General features: G+C 38.3%; 2 protein-coding genes across 6 annotated transcripts in view; one reads left to right on the top strand and one right to left on the bottom strand.

Moving 5' to 3' along the window:
* Positions 1 to 21,180, bottom strand: part of gabrb3 (gamma-aminobutyric acid type A receptor subunit beta3) — a 116,827-nt gene that overhangs the window by 61,247 nt on the left and 34,400 nt on the right. For 3 of the 5 annotated variants that reach the window (XM_055214366.2, XM_055214363.2, XM_055214361.2), the window contains exons 2-4: positions 14,363 to 14,410; positions 11,223 to 11,314; positions 11,032 to 11,099 (exon numbers count right to left, since the gene is read on the bottom strand). In XM_055214366.2, the coding sequence (XP_055070341.1) occupies positions 11,032 to 11,099; positions 11,223 to 11,314; positions 14,363 to 14,410 (208 nt within the window). Of the gene's footprint in view, positions 1 to 11,031; positions 11,100 to 11,222; positions 11,315 to 11,391; positions 12,152 to 14,362; positions 14,411 to 21,180 lie in introns of those variants that run through there. The other 2 variants (XM_055214364.2, XM_055214365.2) reach the window with 2 other exon arrangements.
* gabra5 (gamma-aminobutyric acid type A receptor subunit alpha5) overlaps positions 17,344 to 21,180 on the top strand; it is a 48,588-nt gene continuing 44,751 nt past the window's right edge. The window contains exons 1-4 of the mRNA XM_055214367.2: positions 17,344 to 17,939; positions 18,512 to 18,599; positions 19,099 to 19,223; positions 20,033 to 20,100. Of these exons, the coding sequence (XP_055070342.1) occupies positions 18,514 to 18,599; positions 19,099 to 19,223; positions 20,033 to 20,100 (279 nt within the window). The 5' untranslated portion in view covers positions 17,344 to 17,939; positions 18,512 to 18,513. The remainder of the gene's footprint in view (positions 17,940 to 18,511; positions 18,600 to 19,098; positions 19,224 to 20,032; positions 20,101 to 21,180) is intronic.

Below are 21,180 nucleotides of genomic sequence, written 5' to 3'. Positions count from 1 at the left end.
GTAGGGAGGTCACGTGTAACATATATAAAACGCAAATTTGCGGACCATTGTAAACAATAAACTGACACAAAGACATTAATTAGTATCAGTTGACATACAACAACATAGGAACGGTCCTCTTTCAACACACTTGTAAACACTGGGGCGGAGTTTCGCGTTCGTCCTCTGTGACCTCTTGACATCATGCCGTATTGCGTGGGGTAACGCTGGCGCATCACGACCGGATCTAGACGAGAAGTTGTGGTTTAAAAGTGGATATTTTTTATTTTTCTTGTCAAAAATGATAATCGTTTCGCTAGATAAGACCCTTATGCCTCGTTTGGGATCGTTTATAGTCCTTTGAAACTCCGTTGAAAAAAACTGTTAAGTGTTGAGTTAAGTATTAAATGTTGGGCTCTATTAAAGTCCATTAAAATGAGAAAAATCCTGCAATGTTTTCCTCAAAAAACATAATTTCTTCTCGACTGAACAAAGAAAGACATCAACATTTTGGATGACATGGTGGTGAGTAAATTATCTGGATTTTTCTTTTAAGAAAATGTAATATTCCTTTAAAAGTCTAAATATCAGTATTTGAAAAGTGATTTCCATTTTTCTGGTTTATTAAACATATACAAGATACATGATATTGTTTTCCATGAGGTCCAGAAAAAACGGTCAAAAACATTCCCTTGGTGTGTGAGGCAGTAGCTCTGTAAAGTTCCTAATATGTACCATTGAGGTACAGATGTGCATACATTTGGTACGTCTGAGGTACTAATATGCACTCTTTAGGTACAATTGTGTACTTTTTAAAGGAAAACACCACCGTTACAATTTTTTACTATGTTCTTTCCTCAACTTAGATTAATTAATGCATAGTTTTTCAATGCGTGCACTTTTAATCTTTGTACCGCACCTCGTGAATGTGTTAGCATTTAGCCTATCCCCATTCATTCCTATGGCTCCAAACAGGGATGAATTTAGAAGCCACCAAACACTTCCATGTTTTCCCTCTTTAAAGACTGTTATATGAGTAGGTACACGAGTAAGTATGGTGGCACAAAATAAAACTTTTGTTTGGAGCCATAGGAATGAATGGGGCTAGGCTAAATGCTAACACATTCGCGAAGAGCTGTACAAAGATTAAAAGTGCACGCATTGAAAAAAGTTAGGTATTTATTAATTCATCTAAATTGAGGTAAGAACATAGTAAAATACTGAATAACTGTAGTGGGTTTTTTTCTCCTAGGGGGTTTTTCAACCCGGGGAGGCAGCCTTCTTGGGCTTAACTTCCATTAGTAATACGTTCGCTTATAATGTTGATTTATAGCCGCAGCAAATTTAGCTGCTTGTGCTATCATGTATTATGTTGTGCTATCTGTCGATTTTCTGTGCTTTTCACTGCTTCTATTAATGTAAAGCTGCTTTGATACAATTACCAAATTGTGAAAAGCGCTATATAAATAAAATTGAATTGAAATTGAATTGTTTTCCATTAAAGGGTTCCACACTAGTAACCATTTTTTGACAATTTTCTCTGACAGTATAGGGATGCACAATACTGTATATTGGTGACCATGCCGGTAATGGGCAAAATTGATTAAGATTAATCGATCTGATAAGAAAATTATGTTGATAAATTATGAATTATTGCCTTCAGTTGGACCAATTCAAGTGCACGCTGTTCCAGAATATAACATTTATTTTAAAATTCACACAATTTTTAACCGATCAACAGATGCAGGCTCTAGAGATTAGCAAACTACATTTGGTAAACGCTTTTAGAAAAAACAGATCTAGATGTTTCCTTAATTTCTGCAGTCAACTTTTCAAAATAAAATCAATTGCCTGCTGTAGTGTATTAGTTTGCGTTTTGTTTAAGAAAAAAAATATATCAATATTTAGATTTATTGGCCAATATATGTGTTATTGGCTTCCAATATTTGTTGAGCCTGCACAGTACCTGGATGGGAGACCTCGGAAAACTCTGTGAGAGTGTGCTCACCGTGTGGTCTGGGTGGGTCCTAACACCCCAGTATAGTGCTGGGGACACTCCATGCTTCCCAATCCAGTTCTACATGGCACCCCTCCCAAGAGGATTTAGACCTTTTCATATGTGAACACCTTATTCATCTCATCAGCTTCCTTCGGAAAAGAGCAGGGGTGTACGTCAGCATCCTAGCAAAATTTGCCCGTGGCCTACTAATCATCCCTGTACATACTAATTGGCTATATTATCACCCCGCTCCTCTCCACCAATAAGCTGGGCGCAGCATAGCTGCCATCACATCATCCAGGTGAATGTTGCACACTGGTGGTTGTGAAGAATTTCCCTTTCTATATGTAAAGCACTTTGAGTGCTGCAAAATAGCGCTATATAAATGTAAAAAAAAGTATTAGTATTATTGTTTATCACTACCAGACAAATTTTTCGAATAGTGAAACTCCCTAAATTACGTTTATCTGAAAATGGTGTAATAAAATAGCATTTAAAAAAATTTTACTGCCTTGTAATAGGCACGGCTTAAATTGCTATATAGCACCTTTGTAGAACCATATGGTGCTATTTGGAAACATAAGTGGTGCTATAGTCGTATATAATATATAGTGGCAAGACAAAAGTATTTGATCCTCATCTAGGTCGCAACAATAGACAAACACAATGTGCATAAGCTGACACCACACTAATAATTCTAGTTTCTTGTGTCTTTTTTGAAAACACCCATTAAACATTCACAGTGCTGGAGGAACATGTAAGTGAACCCATAGACTAATTACTTAGCTAATTTGGGTCAAAAGCTGGCAAACTGGAGTCCAATGAATAAAATGAGTTTAAAAGTTTGTTTAAGTGCAACTTTGATTGACTTTGATATTAAGATTGCTGTCCTTAAGAAGCATTCAACTCTTATGAACCATGCCTCTCTAAAAATATCCAATCAAAAGATGTTGCACTCTATAAGGCTGAAAAGGGATACAAAACAATCTCAAAATATTTAGACATCCATCAGTCTACATTTACACAAATTGTCTACAAAGAGACAGTTTAATACTGTACCTACCCTTCCTAGAAGTGGGTGAAAAGCCAGTGCTACTGGGAAAATTTTTTATGGTATGAAAAAATTATTTTAAAAAATTGCTGTTTTAGCTCAAACTACACAAAACATTCATGTTTTTTTAGGATCATCTCTTTTTTTAGTTCAGACTTGACTAAGGTTGACTAACATCAGCTAGGGTCTGCCAAAATTAAATACAGTTTGTCCAGATGTGAACTAGTTGAAACATTGGAAAAAGCTCTGTCTTGATACCAAAAGGGCCCATTCAAGCTCGGGTGTTAAAGAACAAATACCTTTTGAAGGCTACCTGGGGTTGAGGAAATTGTAAATAATTGAAATTCTTAAAGCCTTTGTGTTGTCAGCCACACTTACAGAAAAATCTGTATTCAACACTCCAGGGGCCCTTTGTTGGCATTAACCAAACACAAACTGAAAGCTATTCTGTGTGACATATTGACAATGTTAGGTCTAATGTGTGTATCTGTGTCCCTCTTCATAAATGTGAGAGTAAAACACATTAGAGTTTAGTATATGGTCAAATGAAAATGACATGGACATCCCATCTGGGAAATTGAGTAATGCTCAATAAACGTGAGCTGTTAACAGCCAAGAGTGACAACACATAGAAATCTGAGAGCTTGTTCAATGTCTCCTAACAATGACTTAACCAATATGACCAATTTTGGTCCCAAACGGACTGATGTGTGTTATCTTCTGATCTGGGAATCGATTCCCAAGGAACAAACATACTGATAAACTGTATAGAATGCGCCATAAAGTTGCTTTGGATAAAAGCGTCTGCCAAATGCAGAACTGTAAATGTTAAATCAAACATAATGAAGTCCCAGTGTTTCAAAACCATGGACAGTGACATTAACACAATGTTTTTCTACACAGACTCATTGGAATTACGTACCTCTGCCCCAAATTTCAGAACCATGGACATCGACATTAACACAATGCTTTCCTACACAGGCTCATTGGAATTACGTACCTCTGCCCCAAATTTCAGATCCTTGGACAGCTACATTAACACAATAGGCTTGTTCGGCTTCATGCGGCACCGGAAGAACCGACAGGCGGATGATGTCAAAGTACCGCAAGTGTGATTCAAGAAATCATACAGACAAATCAAATTTCGACTCACTCTCATGGTACTTTGACGTCAGCACCATGGACAGCGACATTACCACAATGTTTATCTATACAGGCTCATTGGCATAACATTCCTCTTTCCCAAATTTCAGAACCATAGACAGCGACATTAACACAATGTTTTTCTAAACAGGCTCATTGGAATAACGTACCTCTTTCCCAAATTTCAGAACCATTGACAGCGACATTAACACAATGTTTTTCTACACAGGTTCATTGAAATTGTACCTTTGCCCCAAATTTCAGAACCATGGACAGCGACATACTACAATGTTTTTCTACACAGACCCATTGGAATTACGTACCTCTGCCCCAAATTTCAGAACCATGGACAGCTACATTCACACAATGCTTTCCTACACAGGCTCATTGGAATTACGTACCTCTGCCCCAAATTTCAGATCCATGGACAGCTACATTAACACAATAGGCTTGTTCAACTTCATGTAGCACCGGAAGAACCGACAGGCAGATGACGTCAAAGTACCGCAAGCGTGATTTAAGAAATCATACTGACAAATCAAATTTCGTGCAATGTTTTTCTACACAGGCTCATTGGAATAACGTACCTCTGCCCCAAATTTCAGAACCATGGACATCAACATTACCACAATGTTTTTCTACACAGGCTCATTGGCATAACGTACCTCTCTCCCAAATTTCAAAACTATTGACAGCGACATTACCACAATGTTTATCACACAGGCTCATTGGAATAATGTACTTCTATCCCAAATTTCAGAACCATGGACAGCGACATTAACACAATGTTTTTCTGCACAGGCTCATTGGAATAACGTACCTCTCTTTCAAATTTCAGAACCATGGACAGCGACATTACCACAATGTTTATCTACACAGGCTCATTGGCATAACGTACCTTTCTCCCAAATTTCAGAACCAAAGACAGCGACATTAACACAATGTTTTTCTACACAGGCTCATTGGAATAACGTACCTCTCTCCCAAATTTCAGAACCATGGACAGCGACATTACCACAATGTTTTTCTACACAGACTCATTGTAATAACGTACCTCTCTCCCAAATTTCAGAGCCATGGACAGCAACATTAATAAAAAAAAATTCTACACAAGCTCATTGGAATAACGTACCTCTCTCCCAAATTTCAGAACCAGGGACAGCAACATTAATAAAAAAAAATTCGACACAGGCTCATTGGCATAATGTACCTCTCTCCCAAATTTCAGAACCATGGACAGCGACATTACCACAATGTTTTTCTACACAGACTCATTGGAATTATGTACCTCTGCCCCAAATTTCACAATCATGGAAAGCGACATTAACACAATGCTTTCCTACACAGGCTCATTGGAATAACGTACCTCTGCCCCAAATTTCAGAACCAGGGACAGCGACATTACCACAATGTTTTTCTGCACAGGCTCATTGGAATAACGTACCTCTCTTTCAAATTTCAGAACCATGGACAGCGACATTACCACAATGTTTATCTACACAGGCTCATAACGTACCTTTCTCCCAAATTTCAGAACCAAAGACAGCGACATTAAAGGTCACATATTTTTAGGCTTTCTACAGTTTTATTTTAGGTTATGATGTCCTTAAGAATATATATTTGCTGTTTAAGTACCAAAAACAATCTCTTTATATTTTTTACAGCTCCTCTTTCAGGAGCTCTGCTAAAAACAGGTCGTTTTGGCATGTAATAAGTAATATCCATGAGCCTCTCTTCTGATAGGCCTGTTATTTTATGAGTGAAATACGCAGTTGAAATAAAGTTACCCATGGAATTACACTAAGTGTTAGTTTCTGGACACTAAATGTTAGGTTAGTAAACCAATAGACACAGAGACTAAGAGATTTTAACCTTACCATGTTTAACTCAATAAACAAACAGACACCAAAAGGGCTTGTGTCTGTAACTTAAGAATACAAACAACGTCTGATTTCCAACAGATATTCTATCAAAACCGATGGCTACCAAAGACTTTAACGTTACAAAACAACACTTTAGCATCTAGTTAGCAAACACGTTAGCGTTGCATAACTGTTTACAATATATCATTTCAGTTTTCTCTGGCTCCATAATGTAATTTAAAAGTTAGGACTGCTGATAATTCGCATGCGATTGTCTCGTGCATCTCTTCAGTAAAGCAGGTTCATTGATTAGTAGTAAATCACCATCAGCCGCTCCCAGAAGCGGCAACCGGCAGCCGGTTCTGAGAGCAGGTGATGCCGCTTTACTACTAACGATGAGATTCGCGTGACAATCGCGTGCAAGTTATCGTGCAGCCCTGCATAATATGTGTTTACTTACGGGTTGTGGATTTGAGGTCGGATCCAACAAAGTAAGGACTGCAACATCTTTGATGAGTAGATTCCTGGACAAACCAGCATTGAACTGCCACACTGAAGCAGTCACTTGTGAAATGTTTAGATCAGACGGCTAAAGTTGAACTAATTGTTGAGGAATTTCTAATTAAATGAATATTAGGGCTATATTAATGTTTTCAGAAGCCTTTGCAATGATTTAGTTTCCTGACATCCATCAATTGAACAGCATTTTCTCACGTGGTGTGATATAACTTCGGAGTTTGTTTAGCAACAAGGGGGTGGGGCAGTGGACGGTGGACAGTGCTCGGGGTGGAGACTGAAGGCGGCGACTGTGACTCGGTGACGTAGCAATTATACGGAAGTACAAACGAGACGTTTTAACTCACAGCTACTTCCAGCAGGCCATGCACATTTGAACCTTAAATGACTATTTTGAAACTTATATGGTACTTACATAGCCCCTAGACCTCAGTTATCATGAAAAAAACCACAAAATTTCATTTTTGACCATATGGGACCTTTAACACAATGTTTTTCTACACAGGCTCATTGGAATAACGTACCTCTCTCCCAAATTTCAGAACCATGGCCAGCGACATTACCACAATGTTTATCTACACAGGCTCATTGGCATAACGTACCTCTCTCCCAAATTTAGAACCATGGACAGCGACATTACCACAATGTTTTTCTACACAGACTCATTGTAATAACGTACCTCTCTCCCAAATTTCAGAGCCATGGACAGCAACATTAATAAAAAAAAATTCTACACAGGCTCATTGGAATAACGTACCTCTCTTTCAAATTTCAGAACCATGGACAGCGACATTACCACAATGTTTATCTACACAGGCTCATTGGCATAACGTACCTTTCTCCCAAATTTCAGAACCAAAGACAGCGACATTAACACAATGTTTTCTACACAGGCTCATTGGAATAACGTACCTCTCTCCCAAATTTCAGAACCAGGGACAGCAACATTAATAAAAAAAAATTCTACACAGGCTCATTGGCATAATGTACCTCTCTCCCAAATTTCAGAACCATGGACAGCGACATTACCACAATGTTTTTCTACACAGACTCATTGGAATTATGTACCTCTGCCCCAAATTTCACAATCATGGAAACAACATTAACACAATGCTTTCCTACACAGGCTCATTGGAATAACGTACCTCTGCCCCAAATTTCAGAACCATGGACAGCGACATTACCACAATGTTTTTCTACACAGGTTCATCGGAACTGTACCTCTGCCCCAAATTTCACAACCATGGACATCGACATTAACACAATGCTTTCCTACACAGGCTCATTGGAATTACATACCTCTGCCCCAAATGTCAGAACCATGGACAGCGACATTAACACAATAGGCTTGTTCGACTTCATGCGGCACCGGAAGAACCGACAGGCGGATGACGTCAAAGTACCGTGAGCGCGATTCAAAAAATCATACAGAGAATTCTAATTTCAAATTACTCTTGCAGTACTTTGACGTCATCCGCCTGTCAGTCCTAGCGGCGCTGCATAAAGTGGAACAAGCCTAATGTTTTTCTAAACAGGCTCATTGAATTGTACCTCTGCCCCAAATATCAGAACCACGGACAGCGACATTACCACAATGTTTTTCTACACAGGCTCATTGGAATTACTGCCTACATTTCTGTATTACCTGAAATACAATGCTGTGTCCACTAGAGGCACTTGTTTTTCTCCATTTGGATATGTGGTCATTCCACGCTTGTGTGACTGTCGCAAATAAATAGATTGATCGTCTTCGCCCAAGGTATCTCAAGAACTTGTTGTTTACAGGAAACATAGTGGCAACTTACAAAAGGGACAGAAATTAATTATCACAATACATTTGTATGTTTTTGTTGGCTGTTTTATTAAAATTGTACCACAAGAACACCGCTTGGGCATGTCACGCGCTTGCACGCATATGATCATAAATATGTACCAAATCTACTTAACAAAGATGAGCAGGTTATAATTAGTCTATGTCTCTGCTTCGTAACCTTAAATTAAAATGCAACGAAATGGAGAAAACCAAACGTGTTTAGTAGACATTCCATTGAAAATATTCCAGCAGTACCTAAAGCAATGTATATTCAGGTTATGCAGAAATCTAGGCAGAGGTACGTATGCTGAGGGAGCCTTTTGCAGGGGATCCATAATTAACATGTCACTAAGCTAAATAAGTTGTCATCCAACTTTGATGCATGTTCAGTATGGAAATACTCTTTATTCCTCACACACGATTTCTACCTCACACATGCAAACACACGTTCATATAGCTAAGTCTTCAAGGATAATCCCATGAGAAATGAGCCATATGTTCATATATACACAGGTTGGTAATGTTTCATATTGCTGTCTATTCCTGTCATTCCCTGGATGCATAACTGTCTCAAAGAATAATAATCACATTGACTACTGTAATCCCTACTGTGCACAGAGGTTTCCCTGATATCCCCACTGTGCTGGGCTGCACTGAGAGCTTTGCTCAGCTGAGCCACCCCTAGTACACACACACACACACACACACACACACACACACACACACACACACACACACACTTTCTTCCTCCGCCTGGATCATTGCTATTAACAAAACGGACCACATAATCCTAATTTGTACCACTAAAGAAAGCTAATCCATTTTACAGAAATAACTAATCTGTAAAGAGCAAACACCATTCTTAGGCTGGAAAATCCTGTTAGCGTCTGCTTGATTACCTTACCATTAGACTTCCTGTGTAGGCACTTGATAAATGTTGTAAATGTAGAAGTTCAGTCACATGGCAAACCTCATCAACTGAGCAGAGCTCATACCTGCAGCACTGTTGAATTCTGCTATAAATTGAGTAAATATTTCATGCTGACGGGGGCAGTTTTACTCCGCGGGAAAAATAACATTAAATGTGGCTATAGTGAATAATTCACATACCTGATAAGACTAAGTGTGGCCGTTTTTAATTATTAATGACGTTAATATTGCAAAAATGCATGGATCAATGCATCACTACAGCGAGTGGGAGAAGTGAGTGAAATATGTGGGTAGAAACAGGTGGGCTGAGTGGCATAACATTACAGACAGCTCCAATGAGAGCAATGCATGTGTCTCATGACAATAAACCGACATGCACTGAATGACGCAATCATGGTTTGGGAGTTTTAATAAATGAAAATGATTAAAAACCAACTGACAAACGCAATCTTTAACTTGTTAACATATTCACCAGGTTAAGCAATGCAATATATTCAAGATGAGAAACTATTACAGATAGGGGAAACATAAACTTTACACGATGTCGGTAATTGTGCAATTTATATGACCATTTTTATTTGTCTGAGCACTTGGTCTTTTGGATGACAAATGATTATAATACATATTATATTAGAGAATCAACTATGAGAAAAAACACTAAAATGGAAAATATTTCAAACAGTATAGAGACATGTTACACTATCTACACCTACGCTACACAAATGCCCTCATGTCAATCTCTGCCAAGTTTATGATTGGCCTAAACAGCCTGTCAGCTGAGTAAGTGCAGGTCCAGCTGACTGATGATGACCTCATGTGTCACAGTTAATAGACTTCGCTGTGTGTCCTTAGCATATGTGTCCATGCACTTGTTTACCATGAAGGGCTCTAAGCTAGCAGCATCCTCTATTCAGTGCCCAGGTGAGAGGGCTAATCCATTTGCATATTCATGAATGTGAAATAGACAGGTCGCCATGGAGACAGCTCAGTCTCATATGCTGATGTAGACACTGACCATTGACGACTTTTGATGCTAGGTTTCTGACAGGTATGAGCTGTGTGACTTTCACAGCCAGCAAAACAACCAGAAATAGATAAACAACGTGACATGATAATAACCATATTCATATGCTTCAAATCAAACATTTCTTCTGTGCAGCAATGAAATAATAGCACATTCATACAGTTTTCATTGCTAAACTATTTTTTAACCTTTGACAGCACTTCAGTTAGAAGTCAGCAACTCTACATTTAAAAAAAAAAAAAAAAAACGTTTAATGACCCAATACACACCCTTGTGGTATCTATAGCCCTAAAACAAGTACAGTATGATACTTATTTATAAATACTAATCATAAAAAATATTATCAGCTAACTTTAAAAATGATTTGCTCGTCGGAATCGAACAGCACTTACATGATGAGAAAGCAATATTTCCAGAACTGACCGGTTTAAAAGACATTGGCTGTGAGCAAATAAGATCACTCACAGTCAGACAGAGGAAACTAAGCCACGTGGCTCATTGTGGTACACAAATACAAATGTCCAGCACAGATGAATAAACATCAACAACAAATTATTTTACCATTTCACCACTTTAAATAATGTGTGCCATCTGCTAAGTTTCTCAACAGGTTGGTCACATCTGCAAAGATGCCCATATGCTACAAATATAATATGCAGAACTGCTTCGTTAAATTACATAACAAATGTAAACAGAGAACAGAGAATGACATACCATGTTGACCTCAGACACCATGTCTATGCTCGCAACGTCGATGCTCATCCCAACCGCCACCGGTGCACCTTAAACGAGAAAAAAAAGTTCGTCCAATCCTTAATTTGTTTCTCAACAAACCGCATGACTCGTGGTAATCTAGCATTACGTAACGTCAAAAGTGAGAGACAATAAAGTAACCAACATCGTACCTCCAAAGTCAGGTCGAAGACGAATGTCGTACCCCTTCAACAGCTTGTCCACTGTCTCCTTGACAAAAGACATATTTCCTGGTTCGTTGGCGCTGAAAAGAAATAACACAGAACGTTAATCCATCACATCAGAGGGGTCCATGCTCGCGCGCGTCTCCGTTCTTCTTACCTTTGAACACGGCACATCACTGCCACAATTATCGGTAATGAAAGAACACCAAACAGCCTTCGTCTCTGTATCCCAATCATTCCTTACAGTCTGTCGGGAAGGGAATCGAGTGACAAAACTGACGTTGTAAGGTTTCCTCGCGCAGGTAACAGGTCACGTTATTCCATCAGTAGGTCTTTGCTAAAGAAGTCATCGATGACTCCCAATTACTGTCAAACGCGCGTGAACACTTCGCCGCGGTCCGGGTTTTCGCTCTCGTGCGGAGACTGTGTTATTTGGATGGTTGCTCGGTAAATACAATGCATTTTTGCCCGAGACACTACCGGAGCTTGCAGCAGGGGAGTCGGTGTTTGGGGCTCAGCCAGATCTCCATCCTTCGTTTTAACGCCCGGCGATGTGTTGTCCCGACTCTACCTTCTGTTGAAGTCGTACGCCTCTTTTTTGGCAGTTGTAATAATATTGTTGCTGTCCCCCAAATTAAAACGTAAAGGATTTCAAACTCAAACTGAAAGTTCAGCTATTAATTTTGCCAACAATTACATAGCTACGCCGACAGGAGTGTGGTGAAATTGGCATATGAGCACGAGGACTTCACTTTAAGTGCTCACGTGACTTCTTAAGCTGTGGCGCGAGCGCGGTTTTGCTGCTTGATAACGCCGCGTATAGTACTCGTATAGTTAAATTAACCCTATACGTCAAAACAAATACAAATTCACTTTCAGTGACAGATAACGTTGGACATCTATGAGAAACATATATACAATTTAGGAAAGGTGTGAGGAAAAAGCCAACTACATCAACTACAAACTACCAGTTGGTAACGCACAGCAATGCAAAAGTCCTGGGTTCGATCCTCAGGGAACGCACATACTGATAAAAAAATGTATAGACTGAATGCAATCACTTTGGATATAGTATCTGTCCAGTCCAGACTTTCATCTCAAGGGTGGGAAAGGTAAGAAGAGATGCTAGCATGTGGCATTTACATGAAAGCTGTCATAACTGTTAAGCACTCAGCTATTTCCTTCCATTTGAGTGTTATAGACACTCAGTAGTAATCTCTCTCACTCTCTCCCTCTCAGCTGCACGATCTGTTCCAAAAGTAAGGTGGTATCAAATGGCATTGCTTTAGAAATTTATTATAGGCATTACACCTCCTGTACTGTACCTCTGCGCACACACATAATGATAAACAGATCATAACGCCACAGAGTGCAAGGAGAATAATGCTGCTTCATTGACACATTCGGTGATGGAATCAATCTGATATATTACTTGTCCTTACCACCACTCCCCATCAATGGATATTACGGCTCCACCAGTGAGCCTCTAGACAATTTTATTATACATAATCAGATTTTCAATGAGGCCTGACAGTCTGCGTGAGATTAAGCACAAGTAAAATGGCTGCAACCAAACCTTTAAAACATGTCATCAAATTAAATCCTGTTAATTTGACCTGTGTTCAGAATTACAGGGCCCATTGCGTGGACTGAATAGAAAGGTTGTTTTACGAGAGCTGTCAGTGCATTTGGCACAGTCGATGGTTGAAGTTAGTGGCCTTCTTAAATCCCTCATGCTGCATTAAGGCGGTAGCGTGCGGACCTATGCGGCCCTAATGCTTTTAGAAGCAGACGCCGGATGCAAAGGGATGTGGCTGTGCTTCCTGGTACTGTTTCAGAAGCTTTGATTCAGCTGAGACTTCACTGAGATGCTATTGGAGGCTTCTTTGGTCCTCAAGTACATATTATTCTTCTGTTCTAGGATGGATACATTTAGCTATTGATCCACTGTCTGAGAATGATATTAGGCTATAATAATAGATACATTTAGATAGCCCTGTGCAATTTGAATCTTCTTTTAAATCTATTTTTAGCACAGTACAGTTGAGCAAATCTCAAAGTTTTATAGTATTCTACATTCATCCACTTAATCAACTTTGAACTTGAAAGTTCACAGTCATAAAAGCATTCAATGATGTGGCTAAAAAGAGTTTCTGTGCAGCGTAAATTCAGCATAAACATTTATCAGAATACTACAAGAAGAGGTGGAAAGCGAGGGTTGTTCTGAACAGCACTTACCCACACACACCCACATCCCATCATCCAAACAATGCACTCTCACACATCATCTGCAAATGCAATGGCTCCTCGGTGTGTGGGATGAGCAAATGGCAGCAAGTCATGGTCACACACCAAGCCAAATGCTTTTAAAGACTTTTAAGTAACAGTATTCAATCCGGCTGTAGGAGGACTGGAACCTTTCACTATGATCTCTGTCTCTGTGACCAAAATGTCTTTAAAATGGCCAGTCAACTCTGACCCCTCTAATTGTGATGTGTACACAAAGCCCACTAGATGTTCAAAGGAAAACATCCCGAATGCAGTCGGGGTGAGGTAGTGCAACATCGCTGATCTGAAATGAAAACATGGCTGCGCTGACTTCCTCTGAATGGAGTTTATTTGTAAAGACGCAGATGCAGAAGACCTCTCTCCTCCACACATTCTCACCACCACCTCCAGATTAAATGGACACAGACCATATGGATGAATATTGCACTGTGCTGAATAAATAATGTATGTGGCTGAAATTGGGGCCTGATTTGTTTTAGACTTGAGACGGAATACCATAATACCAATCAATTCAGATACCTGTGATACTACAGTAGAAAACAGATTTATTGTGGTAAAATAAAAGTTCAGCAGGCTCATGTTTGTTTCAAACCTGTATCACTGACTGACTTGAAGGGCTTAAGGCAGAATGTCAGTGACTGACAGCCTCAGTCTCTGTTCACTCTCATTGTGCGGAAAATGTCAAAAGTGTCAACATTTTTCTTTTTTGTGCGTGTTTCACTGACAAAATATAGAAATATAAGTTTGGAACAACATGAGGGGGAGTACATACTGACACATTATTTTTTTGAGCGAATTACAGGATGAAATTTAAATAACCTATATAGTAAGCAACTTACCTTGTGTCATAGATTGCAAACAGCTTTTTATTCCCATCCACAGCATTCCTGCAAAGCAGAAAAAAGGTGGTTTACTATTTACATCATGGAATGTCATGTTATTAATTTTGCAATGATAATTCAAAACCCTGTAATTTTAAAGGTGGAGTGTGTAAATTTTAGCGGCACCTAGTGGTGAGGTTGCGATTTGCAACCAACGGCTTAGTCCATGGCTCACCCCTTGCTTTTGAAACACATAGAGAAGCTATGGTAGCCGCCACCGGACAAACATGTCATCGTCGGAGACAACTTAATAAAAAAAATACCTTTAAGGGGTTCTGTAGAAAAATGGCAGCACAAAATGTCGACTTCGCGTGTAAGGGGACCCTCGGTGTATGTAGATAAAAAGGTCTCGTTCTAAGGTAATAAACACATAACGGTTCATTATGAAAGGTCTTTATACACCCCTGATAATGTAGTTTTGTATATTATTTAGCATTTCTGTCAAGAGATCCTTCTAAAAATTACACACTGCACCTTTAAGTGGTAGTGTCCTGTAAAAAACTTTCTTATATGGCACCATGCATTTTTATCAACATACTGTACATCAGTAGTCTCCAACATGGTGCACAGAGTCTGTGAGGTGCCCGCCAAAGCACATTCTATTAATAGTCTCAATTGTAATATTTTTAAAACATATCAACAAGTAAAGTAAAATTGAATCAAAAAGTAAAACAAAAACGTTTTGAGTAGATAAATATCAAAAAGTAGCCTTCCAGATTGTTTTATCCCTTGGGATAGCCCTGCTGTACATATTTCTGAACATGCATACTGATAAAATGTATGGATTGAATGCACAGTAAGACGCTTTGGATAGAAGCATCTGCCAAATGCATACACGCAATGTATTGTAATTGAATACATTTCTTAAATTCAAACAGACAGGACTGTTAGCTGTAATTATCCTGTTTTGATAATCATATTTATTCAAGCTCTGTTTAACATGCACACATACACAATAACTAGATTAAGATTATCAGATGCTGCAGTGCACAGGTGGACTGGAAAACCAACAGCTGCTCTCGAGCGCCCATCAATGAAGTATTCGCACACCGATATCAGCATTTGTTCTTAAAATGCTGGGCTATTTTCGATCCCACGTTGTGTCAAAAAGGGTCGAACCCAACAGTTGGGTTGTGGTTAAACCTATTCTGTGTTGTTTCAACCCAAAATGCTGAATCGTTTTAACCCATTCTTGTGTCAAATATATAAATTTTTTGTGTTAAGTTTTGTCCCTTTTTGACCCATGCTGGGTTAAAAATAACCCAGCATTTATTTAGATCTCCAAAATGCATGACTAAAATCTCAAAATTTAAATATTTGATGCTAATACACAGTGTCTCACGATAATGCACTGCAACTTGAACCTTAAATTAATGTTGCGGATGCATGTTTTCAGATTTTTGTAGCACTGTGACCATTAAGGCCAACCCAAAGCAGATGTTTAATTTACTCAATTGAATCAAAGACTAATGCCCAATCCCAATTCTACCCCTTCTCCTTTCCCCTTTGTTTTGCACGTGGTAGAGGTGTCTCAATTCTCTTTTTGCTGGAGGGGAAGGGGTAGGGGGAAGGGCCAGGTAGCCTTTCAAACGAAGATTTTTTGGGACCACACTTCAGATGAAGGGGGGGGGGTATAATAAATTTCCAATATGGCCTGTAAAAAAAAGTATTTTTTACATAAAAAGTAATTTAATAACAAATAATCACTTGTTTTATGTTGCCTTTAATCTTGTTTTCATGTTCTCCGAAAAAACATTTGTAAAAATCGCTATAAAAAAGTTTGCTAATGTTATTGACTTTGTGATAGTTCCACAACATATTTTTTCATATTTTATTGTATTATTAAATGTTATTGTATTATAACATCGACCCATCTATGAGGTAGGATCTAGCAACGACTTATGATGACGTGTAAAAGTCTAGTAGTGCTGTCCCATTTCAGCCCTACCCTTTGACACTCTGTTTGAAGGGGCAAGGGGAAGGGGTAGGCGTAGGGATAAGGGGTATAAAATAGAATTGGGATTGGGCCTAAATCAATAGTGCTCCTCAACATGCATTATTGTTCGGGATACACGTTGTGACTACATATGCCAAACAAAAAGAGACATAATTTTTAAGGTTATATCTTTGTAATGCATTTTTGTTACCAATGCCACATCCCTACAGTACATTAACACCATCCCCTTTATTCAAAGTGACTTACAGTGCATTACAAGGTACAGTATACATCCTGGGGATTGTATCTATAACTTTGTGGTGCTATTGCAATGCTGAACCAACCAGGGAACACTTTTGTAGGCGTATTTTTGTTTGATTGTGCATTATGTTTTGTGTGTTCTTGTACTACAGTGCTCCATGTGAAGACTTCCCAATTGTCTGGTCCATCGCCCCCAATTCAGCGGAAAGTGTATCGGTATAAAAGAAACTAGTTCAATAAGTTTCACTCAAGAACTTCATGAAATTGGAGCAGGGCTTTCACGTTGTCATTTATTGAGTTTAGGGACTGCAGATTGATATTCAGCATAAAAAAATGGGATAAGAGTTCCCTCTGATGGCTGTCCTCATTACTGCCTGCTACAACAGCACTGTTTCAAATACAAACACAAAACTGCTGCTCTCTTGATTTTTTCATAATACAGTAGGTCCTGCCCTAAATCAAAGCATATATCCCTGCTGACCCCATTACTGTTTCCTCAATACATTCAAAAATACTGTAAATACAGTAGCATATGTACAGTGAGTGCATGCATATTTAAATACTTTAACTAATTAAAATACCTAAATGAACAAATCTGACATATTTAAACAATAAAGATAGATAGGCTATAGAGTATATTGGTTCTAAGTGCTCCCCAGAGGAAGCTGCGCTTTCTTCATTAAACTGATTTTTAACGTCTCAGGGGAGCTGCGCACGGGTAATGTACGGGGACGAGAAGTGCCCAGTAAGCACATTTGTTGGGAAATCCGCTCGTTTTCCACGGTCCATGCATTTATCGCACGGGGGCAATCGCTCTTTTCTGTGGATAAGCTTAAACGGATAAGTTTCAAACCCCGCCGGTCCCTAAATATTTCCCTCGGGGGGTCATTATGCAGCTCGAGCGGAGGTGACGTGTGGTTACTTCGGTACCAAATATGAACGAGTGACAGTGGAGCGCGAGCGGAGAGAGCGACGTACGTCCGACCCGGCGAATCCGCTTCAACGTGCAGAGACGCGTTGAGCGATACGTACAATAGCGTACAACAGAGTGCGATGTAGACGGACAAAGGGGAAAAGTAACGGTGTGCTGTATAATAAGACTGTTTTAAAGAGCTGTTTTCTGCCGTTCATTTGGATTTAGGAGTGATGAAGATGTTTTTGGGATGCGGAGGAAAGGAATGGTTTCTCTGCAGCAGAACAATAAGTCTGACTGGATGTATGTGAAGAGCAACGCATCGCCCTGCTGCCGTTAAAACTGAACATTGCGGGATTTTGCATATTGCTTCAAGAGGAATTCGTTGCGGTTCTTGTATCCATTGCACCATTCAGGTATTTGAGGTAAGATACGAGTTTTAACAGTACTGGGATTTTATATCTTAGATGAAGTCTGCTTTGCGGGACTCGCTATCAATTTCAATAGTGAGTTGGACAAGTTTATACGCCAGAGGCTGTTAAAAATTGAGAATTACAGCCGCTGCAAACTCAACGCTATGACTGATTTTATTGTACAAACGACCACAATGAAACGCACCAAATTGGTATATAAGAAATATGATAATACATAAATGTTTCTTAGACGTATTGATTTTTTAAAATGAAGCCAGCAATTAAAATTCCTATAAATAATCAAAAATAATTACTATTAGCCTATTATTAATATATATAATGTAAAATGTATAATAAAGTGCGTAAAATCGTTATTTGTGTATAGATGTATAAAGTCTCATCATCAAGCATATTTAATTTAATTTAATTTATTAAACAGTATTAAAAGATTTTGAATACACTGACTTCCTATTTTTTATGATAAATACGTCATCATCATACGTATGAGATCAGAAAATGATCAGATTATCAATGATACTTCTCTTCAGTGCTGGTGTAAATGACTCTGTATGGACTCTTTGCAGGTATGGGATATGGACAACACTGCAGCACCAAAATGAGAAGTCTGTGGGTCGGTGTTGTTGTTTTTATGACTTTCACCTGCCATCTGAGGTAGAGATTTTCAATCTTGATCTTTCTCTTTCTTGGTCTCTCCATGTTTTCCTTTTCTGTTATTGCGGATCAGATTTGATTGATTGTATCATATCCTAAACACTGCATTTTTAGATCATACTTCTGAAACAATATAAATGGATAGTTCACCCAAAAATGAAAATTCTTTGATCATTTACTCACTCTCATGTTGTTACAAACCTGTATATGGTTTTTTGTTCTGTTGAACACAAAGGAAGATATTTTAAGGAATGTTTATGAGCCTCACTGACATCTATAGTAAGAAAAAAAAAATAATATGGAAGTGAATGGGGCTTATGATTTTGATTCGTCAAAATGTATTCCGTTGTGGTCATCAGAACAAAGAAATGTATACAGGTTTGTAACAACAAAGTGTGTAAACGAAAACAGAATTTTCATTTTTGGGTGAACTATCCCTTTAATGCTCGTGCTTATTCATTCTCTGTACTAAATTTAGTTATTTGTTTTGTGTGGTCAGCCTTTCCCAGTCCACTACAGGGACCCCTAAAGAGTCAGAGCTCAATGATAACATCACAGTGTTCACACGGATCCTAGATGGATTACTGGACGGCTACGATAACAGACTGCGACCTGGGCTGGGAGGTAAGCTCTGCCTAGATACCATCTCCATCTCGAAACATCATCTGAAGCAAAATCGTGCTTTAGCAAAGAGGTGTTTTGTCCCTGCGTTATGTCTGGCATTGACCTTTGCTAGTTATTCTGAAAAGGCATCTTCAGATGCCAGCACATTCCATCAGAATGAAGGACTTTCATTTAAAACAAATATTTGCTGCTTCTATTCAATCCACCGACAGAGATACAGAGAAGAAAAATATCTTGCGGAGATGTTTGAACAGAGCAGAAGTGATAAGTAATGGCTGAAATTGCCTGGTCTTCTGTAAAAAAATCAAACGGACACAATTCCCCGGCACTCTCAATTGTAGTGTTGCGAGAGACAGAGGTGGAGGGAAGGAGAGAGAGGACACAAATGTCTCCGTTGACCTTGAGAAAAGCTATCGGTCTTTTCAAAGGGTGCAGGTTCATTGTTCTCCGAGGGCCAAAGAAGGGCATTATGGCAGAAAGCAAACATTGGGCTTCTTTATTTACTGTATGTGAGAAAACAAAAGAGCACATCTCAAAACTATTGCGGCAGCACTTTAATGTCTTGATTTAGTGCTTTGAAAAGTGCAACGAGATGCAAAAAATGGATTGCTATCAAATATTTATTTGAAGAGAATGTGTGTGGCAAATATGTCATAATCAAAGCATACATGCAGTTCAGTTTTGCAAATTTTAGCATATTTGAATGTAAATCTACCAATTTTTATAAATACATTATGTACAGCACTATATGTAAATGGCCAACTATAACATAAAAACGCATTATTCATAATCTGCATATGGCATTTCAGAGAAAGTGACAGAAATTAAGACCAACATCTTCGTCACCAGCTTTGGGCCAGTGTCTGATACCGAAATGGTAAGTAGTGAACCATATCCTTTCTACATTCATTAGACTTCACAGCTGGAAATTCCCATCCCAGTTTCCATTTCATCAAGACCTCCTTCATTAAACCCTGCCTCAATCTCTTCATTCCTATAAACCTCTGCAACATTTACTGCTGTAGGACTAAAATCCATTATCCCAGGTGTCTGATGAACAGATTAATGATGCTACCATTTTATATGTTCATATTAGGGATGCATCGATGTATGGGTCAATAATTGGTATCGGCAGATGGGTCATTCTACAGAAAAGGTTGAATTTGGGTAATGGAAATTTGCTTAAATGAACTTCTTTCAACATACGCAAAACTTCTTTAATAGCATAAATTAACTTGCCAAATCTATGAATCCGCAAAACGGGGAGCTTAATCTATTTTTAACTTTTTAATACATTTTAATAAAGAATCAATGAGTCATTTATTTGTCATTGGTGTTACCTGTGATTTAAACAACATTAATGTTGATACTAAATATTTTTTCTCATTACAGCTTGTGTATTTAGTTAAAGGTTGAGTAGAGGAATGATAACAGCAAGAAAAATAATTGATTATTAATATGTGTTTAATTAAATTCTTCATCTTTACCTAGCATTGTATGAAATTATTTGATTCTCAGTTTGACTTTTTTCTTTAAAAGCAACAAAAATATTCAACCAAAAAGGCTTTGATGCAAAGACTGAAATATCAACAATGTCTTACATCCCATATCAACAACAAAATATTACTAGAAAGTACAAGAAAATACATTCATAACACCAACACTTGGTTTAACACCAATGACACAATGTAACACCAATGACAAAATTAGAATATAATAAAAGATAATGAATATGATTATAAACTTATAAACTCTCATAAAAATTTCCATTTCTTTTTGTTTTTATGTTTTTATGTTGGTCAGTTAAAGAAATAGTGCTTAGGAAGTACTCATTAGAGAAGTAACACTAATGACGGTAACACCAATGACAATTTACAGAAAAAAACTAATATTTTAACAAAATGGCTGTATTTTTATGTAAAGATCTTAACACTCCCAACATGACATACAAAAAATC

The sequence above is a fragment of the Misgurnus anguillicaudatus genome, chromosome 8, assembly GCF_027580225.2.
Source record: "Misgurnus anguillicaudatus chromosome 8, ASM2758022v2, whole genome shotgun sequence".
NCBI lineage: Eukaryota > Metazoa > Chordata > Actinopteri > Cypriniformes > Cobitidae > Misgurnus > Misgurnus anguillicaudatus.
The sequence above is the reverse complement of the archived record's forward strand: the minus strand, read 5'-3'. Positions and strand labels throughout refer to the sequence as shown.